Source organism: Vombatus ursinus, unplaced genomic scaffold, assembly GCF_900497805.2.
Source record: "Vombatus ursinus unplaced genomic scaffold, bare-nosed wombat genome assembly UNPS02014798.1, whole genome shotgun sequence".
Classification (NCBI taxonomy): Eukaryota; Metazoa; Chordata; class Mammalia; order Diprotodontia; family Vombatidae; genus Vombatus; species Vombatus ursinus.
This window is the reverse complement of record NW_020954576.1, coordinates 11,437,249-11,444,329: the sequence shown is the minus strand read 5'-3', so window position 1 is coordinate 11,444,329 and position 7,081 is coordinate 11,437,249. Positions and strand designations below refer to the sequence as shown.

Genomic DNA, 7,081 nt, shown 5'->3' with positions numbered 1-7,081 from the left:
AATCAGACACACATAAAATGGATGCAAATGTAATAGAATGCTGTGGCAAATACTTTCATAGTGTGTCTAGTGTAATAATATTCTTTATAAGACAGCACAAGCATACATTTATCTGCTGCCAACAGAATACTGTTTGGAGGAGTTAAGTCTAATCAATGACTTTTCAAATGTTTTGCCCTTCACACACAGGGATAATGGATTTCAAGTTCACTGTGAGTCTGCAGTAACATACGACAGCCAAAAAACAAAACAAAACAAAACAAAACAAAAAAAGACAACCTAATGCAAGCCTGAGCTACGTTAGCAAGGACATGATGTCCAAAATAAGAGAGGTGCTCACCCTGTTATATATACTTTGCCTTGGACAGACCACAAATTGCGTATTCAGCTTTAGGCATCACATTTGAGGCAGAACATTGACAAACTGGAATGAGTCCAGAGGAAGGAGACCAGGATCGTGAGGGAACCTTGAGTCTGTTCCATATATGGGTCACATGAAGGAAATGAGAGTGTTCAGCCTGGACGACCACACAGAAGGGATGGCAGCTGTGACTTCAAAAGGGATTGATCTGCTTGAAGGGCATTCATGTAAAATAGAGATCCAATTGTTCTGTTTGGGCCTAGAGGGCACAGGTAGAGACAAAGGGAAGAACTTGCAAAGATACAGGTTCAGGTTCAATGAAAGGAAAAACTGAACCTAAAAGTAGTAATGGAGTGTGCTGAGTGAGCTCTCCGGATTAATAAAGTAGAATTAATCCCTGGCTGGCTAGGATTAAGACTACTACCTCTGGCTGTGCAATGGGAAGCTACCTTATATTCATAGGGGTGCAGCCTGCCAACTTACTAACACAATGTTCTGTGACACTAAGCTAAGTCATTGGGTAATTCTGCAAGGCTTATTAAAGCCATGCATTAGCAGAATAAAGATTCGGCTCATTTTGAACAAGATGTATAATATGAAATGCCTCTCAAGAATAGATTTTCTTTTGATGTGTAAGTTGTAAATCATCCAGGTCATAACTTGGCAGGCATCATCTGGACTGCATTGGAGACCGTGATGGAAGCTATAGATAGTTGGGCAACACTTTACTTCTTTTTTTACTCCCATTTAGAAATGAGTATTTTAGGGGGAGTATTAGAAATTAATTCACTTTACCTCTCTATGTATTTGTTTCCTTAGCTTTAAAATGAGGGGATTAGCCCACACAATGTCTAAGGTCCCTTCCAGACCTAATGTGCTATGAACTTATGTTGCCCAAGATGGTAAGGTCCTAGAAAAAAGAGAGCTCTTATCCATGAAAATGCCTAGCACACTATTATAGACCCTCCATAATTAAACAGCACCTAAAAGAAATCAGGTCCAGAACCAGGTAAGAAGAGCCAAGAGCACAACTTACACAATAACTACGGTAATGTAAAGGAAAACAATCAGAAAATACTTAAGAACTTGGATCAGGGTACTGAGCAATCTTGACTCCAGAGGACAGACAATGGAATATAACTCCCTCCTCCCAGCAGAGAGATGGTGGACTATAGGTGGGAATGAGGCCTATGGTCTTAGACATAGTCAAGGTATTAATTTGTTTTGCTTCTTCTTTTTCTTTGCCACCATGAAGGGTTATATTGAAGGATTGTGGCATTAGGAAATAATAGCATTAAAGAAAATAATTTACAATGGGATATACCTACTTTGGGCTAATTTAAGGAAAAGTTTCTAAGTTTTTCCAATGAAAGAATTTAGGGAAGGGGAATCTTTATGGACAAAGAGATAAACAAAATTAAAAGAATAAAAGTCAAAATTAGAAGTATGTTTAATAATTAAGGTGAGTTCCTTTGCAAAAGGCTGTTGAAGAGATTCAGAATTTAATGTCCAGAATGTAAAAAATTTTTCCATTTTCTTGCCTCCCACCTTCATCCTCAACTCTGAAACATATGTTTGACAAAATCACCCTTCCCTAGGGCATTCAGTCAGCTGAAAACAAAAGGATCTACCCACAACAACCCTTTAGGGAACATATTCCAAAGCTAGCTTAGAGTAGCAAATTCATTAAGTTATAGACTGAACTTACTGAAAATCTTCCCTATGAATTTATTTAGACTTGGTGTCAAAAAATCTGGGTTGAAATCCAGCCTATGACATTATGATGCCACTGGGGGCAAGTCCTTGTACCTGTCATGGTCGCCTTTTCTTTACCTGGAGAATGAGGACATTGGACTAGGTCACCTTTAGGGCTGTTTCCAACTCTAAATGCACGATGCTATGAAGATCCTCTACTGGGGGGTAAGTAAATAATTTCTCTTTCCCTCAAACTGACCTGGAACTTGTCCTTCAGTACCATAATCATGATCTCAAAAGGTTTTCCTTTTTCAAAAGGCATCTCATAGGTGATCTCTTCCCATCCCCATTTCTCCTTCATCAGGGTGTTGCATACAATGTGGCCTGACCTTTTGAACCTCGGGTTAAAGTGGAAGGCTACATCGGCTCGGGGCTTCACGCTGCTGCCACATTGGAAATCCACCTGGAACCTATTTGGAGAAGAGCATGAGGCAGGCCTTTTGTCTTTTAGGAAGAGAAGAAGATAGTTTCAAACCTTGTACTTTGCTTCCTTAACCCTCCCCTTCCCCCTCCCCCGGTCTTCTAGCCCTATGTCATCATCCAGGAAAAAAGAATTTTGAAATCAAATAGTATTACCAAAGAGTAGACAGGGTTCTTCAATTTCTTCCTTGTCTTTTCCCATCTAACGTAAGCAAGGCAGAGGACCCTAACCAGGTTATACATCAGGAGAGAGGGTTACCTGTCTGCATCACTGGGCATATGACCATGGATGACAACCAACTTCCCAGGCCCCAGCTCCTCAGAAAGTGTACCAACATATGGAATCACCTAAGGAAGAAGGAAACAGAGTTTTCTCTAAATTCACTTTTGTTAATATGAAATCATTTTATTAATCAGTGTTAGCCAAAAATCTGTATGTCAAGTGGGAAACAATAGACTAACCAGGGGTGAGGAACCTGTGGCCTCGAGGCCGCATGTGGCCCTCTAGGTCCTCACGTGCAGTCCTTTGACTAAATCCAAACTTCACAGAACAAATTCTAGATTCAGTCAAAGGGCCCCACTTGAGGACCTAGAGGGCCACATGTGGCCTCCAGGCCACAGGTTCCCCACCCCTGGACTAAACCAAGAGTATAGATGATATCTAAGGTCTATTTCAGTTCTAAAAACTATGCTTCTACCATTGGATAGTGGTAGCCAAATTTTTCTAAACTCTCTTGGCCCCTCAACGTGCTAGACTTAGCCAACTAGCTGCCTCTCCATCCTTCCTTGTCTTTCAGAATCCCTTTCTTCTTTCAAGACTGATCTCAGGTATATAATCAGCCCCTGGCCACATCCACAGGAAGCAGAGAAATCTGAGGGATGGGCTTGAACCAAGATTCTCTCCTGCCCAGGATTATGGCCAAAGGTTGGTTATAGGGACCACCTCCTCCCTGTAGACTTTTCTGATTCCTACACCTAAAAGCCCTCTTCTGCTTCTCAAACTTCATTAGAACACTGTTTTGTTCCAACATTTCTTATCTTTGTAACATACTTATCTTGTGTATATCTCTCACCTAAAAGGTTCTTAAGGGAAAGTGCCATTTTTTTTTTTTTATCTTTGTATCCTCAGAACCTAGCACAATAAACAACTAGTAGCTGAAGGGGGTAGCAGGATCAAACAAAAGGACTTTTTTTTTTTAAAGACAGGAAAGACCTCTGTGTTTTTGGCAAAATTAAAACAATGAGAATCTGATTGTGTTATAGTGCGAGGAGAAAAGTTTGGAAACAATATACCTCGGGAACAAAAATTGTGACTACAGCACAGGCTGAGGAGTTAGCTTTAGAGGGTTCTTTGCTACTTCAACATATGAACTTTCACCATGTCACTTTCTCAAACGCCTCATCCTTGTATAATATACCTTGTAGTTATTCAGTGAACACTTACAGCAATAAGGGATGTATGCCAAGACTGAGATGGAAAGCAATTAATTTACTGTTGCCTGCTCCACCCTTTTCAGTAAATCTGAATGGAGAGAAAAATGAACCTAATTCATTGGCATCATAGTTCTTGGAATTCCATTAAGATGCTACCTGCAGGAAAAATGTGCAATGAATAAGGTGGAGGGGGGGCCCAAAAGCCAGATGTACAATTTTCCTTTTGTTTTCTGTGATTCTATGATGACTACAATTTGCATTGTCTGTCGACTATAAGGGAAACTTTGAAACTCAACATAAAAATTAAAAGAGAAAAATTATTTTATCCACTACAGCACCCAGCTAAACACAGTATAAGCATTCATTATGTACTCTCTGATGAGTTGTTTAGATGCATATGAAACAATACATTTATGAAAACTTTTTCAAATTTATATCACAAAATACTCTAATAGATTATCTGACTTATTGGTAACCTCTCTATGTCTTTCAGACTCTAGAAGGACAGCCAACTAAAAACCAGAGAGAGGAAGAACCTTAGTGAACTATGGGCATTCAATATTGTACTATTTAATAATAAATCAGATTCAAGGCTCTTATTTTAAACATTCATTTCAGATTGCTCAGCCCTCTCATCCTACTGTGGAACACAGAAATCTCCCAAAGGTTAAAGGGTAAAGAAAGAAGCAAAAGATCTAGATAGATTTTCATCGAATCCACATACTGTCTAGAGAGACCCTGAAAAAGAAATTGTTGATTAAAAAATAGAAAGATTATTTTTGGGGTAAAAAAGGAGATCTTTTTGTTAAAGATATTTTCCAGTGACTTCTAGGCTTTTCTTTTATTGCACTGAATCATTATGGCACAAAAACTCAGGATACACTTGTCTTGAGTTGGACTTACTGATTTTGCCACCTTTCTAGAAGCAGCTTAGCCTCTCCAGGCTGCCTCTACCATTATGAAAGTTCTATCTAATTTCATTCTTTATAGAGCTTCAAGGAACGTCTTAAAAGATAAGTGCCTGACGGAGTGCCTAAGATACAAATGCTTGGGAATTTGCCCAGGGTTATAGAAGTTGGAACTTGGACCTGTATTTTCCTGACTCTGTCTATACCTTTTACATATTTCTTTCTTGAGACCTATGATTTCATTGTTACAGGGAATTTCCAATGAGTAAACTTTCTGTCAGAGAAAATCTGTAATTGCTCCATAATTGAGAATATTAAGAGAGCTGTGTGTAGCACTCAGAGTTTAGGAAAGGAACTTGCCCAAACTCACCCAGCCAGTGAGTGTCTGAGGTGAACCCAAGCCTAGCTCTTGCAGCATCCTAGCTCTCCCCATACATACAGTAGGTGCTTAATAAATATTTGTTGAATGAATTAGATCTGATATTCAAATATGGGATCTTTCTTCTGTGAGGGGCAGAAGTTAGGGCTTTAATTTGGCATCCATTTTCCTTGCTCTGCAAGAGGACTCAATCATTTAGAATGCCAAGTTGGGGCAGCTCAATGGGGCAGGAGATAGAGCACTGGACCAGAAGTTAGGAAGACCTGAGTATAAATTCTGCCTCAGACAATCACTAGAAATGTGACCCTGGGAAAGTCACTTAACCTTCTAGCTGTGTGACCTTGAGCAAGTCACTGAATTCTCTCGGCACATCCTCTACCATGTCATTGAAATCTCTCCACTCAAGAAGGTCATACTACCCATGAACTACTTCTCATATTGAAAGTACCACCTGACCTGATGGCCTCTTCCTCTGACTAGCTGGTTCTCCTCAGAAACTCCATTTTAAGGAGGATTCCCAGGCCAACCATGTCTTCATTCTTCTCCAAACTACACTCCTGACTCCAGACATTCTGTACCATGCTCCTGTGCTAGGTGCCCTTATCTATTCTCCCTACCTTCACCCCTTTTCAGCTTTCTTTTCTGGATTGTCTTCACTCGTTAGAATGGAAACTCCTTGAGAACAGAGGCTGTCTTTCTTTCTGAGTGTTTGTACTCCCAGCACTTAGCATGGTCCCTGGCATGTAGTAAGTGTTTGTTGACTTGTTGAATTAACTCTGTCTCAGTTTCCTCATCTGTAAAATGGGGATAATAATAGCACCTGACTCCCAGGGTTGTTGTAATGATCAAATGACAATGCTAGCTATTATCATTATAATGGTCCCATCCTCTCTCTTTATGAATTACAAAATCTTTGTGTAAGTATCCACTAAAACCTTGAGACTTGCAATTCCAAAATGCATGAAATTCATTCTGCATCTTCTTACTAATATCATAATTATAAAGCTTCCCAATTCTTATCTCCATGCTTATAGTTATAATTGGATTCCTTCTTATTGTATCTTCATTTGGAAATAGTACAGTAGCTCACTCTTATTTGTACAGTGCTTTTTCCCAGAGGCAGAAAAACCTGGTTCAAAAGGAGCAACTCTCACACTCAACAGCTGAAAAGAAAAGTATAAGTCATGGTCTCATTCTTTATGGCACAGATTTGTTTTTTATGAAATTTACAGATGAAGAAACAGGGACATAATGACTTAGCCAAGGTCACACTTGGAGTAAAGGAGCAAGGCTTGAACTCATGCCCAGAGCTGACCCTCTTCCCCTTGTCCAAAATTCCAGAGCAAAGACCCTGAGGAATATGACTCTTCTCAGGCCCACAAATACCTCTCAGCCTGAAAAACAAGACAACCAGCTCATTTCTCAGTAGTCTCATCATTACATAAACTCAGAAGCTTTGCTGTTGGATATCCTTTCTTTCTTTCTTTTTTTCTTGCTTCCTTCCTTCCTTCCTTTCTTTCTTTCTTTTTTTCTTGCTTCCTTCCTTCCTTCCTTTCTTTCTTTCTTTCTTGCTTCCTTCCTTCCTTCCTTTCTATTTCTATTTATCTGTCTATATATTTATATGGAAATAGAGAGATATATACAGACTGTCTCTGTCTCTCTGTCTGTATATATCTCTCTATTTCCACCTGTCTATCCTCCATCTCTGTCTCCACCTATCTCTATCTTTCTATCTACCTATTTTACTTATCTCTATCTCTGCCTGTCTATATCTATTTCTATCTATCTATCTATCTATCTATCTATCTATCTATCTATCTATCT

The 7,081-nt window shown here is 39.4% G+C and overlaps 1 protein-coding gene across 3 annotated transcripts in view; it reads right to left on the bottom strand.

Moving 5' to 3' along the window:
- Positions 1 to 7,081, bottom strand: part of LOC114050166 (galectin-8-like) — a 20,634-nt gene that overhangs the window by 9,838 nt on the left and 3,715 nt on the right. For all 3 annotated transcript variants that reach the window (XM_027871787.1, XM_027871785.1, XM_027871786.1), the window contains 2 exons: positions 2,796 to 2,884; positions 2,316 to 2,526 (listed from right to left, as the gene is read on the bottom strand). In XM_027871787.1, the coding sequence (XP_027727588.1) occupies positions 2,316 to 2,526; positions 2,796 to 2,884 (300 nt within the window). The remainder of the gene's footprint in view (positions 1 to 2,315; positions 2,527 to 2,795; positions 2,885 to 7,081) is intronic.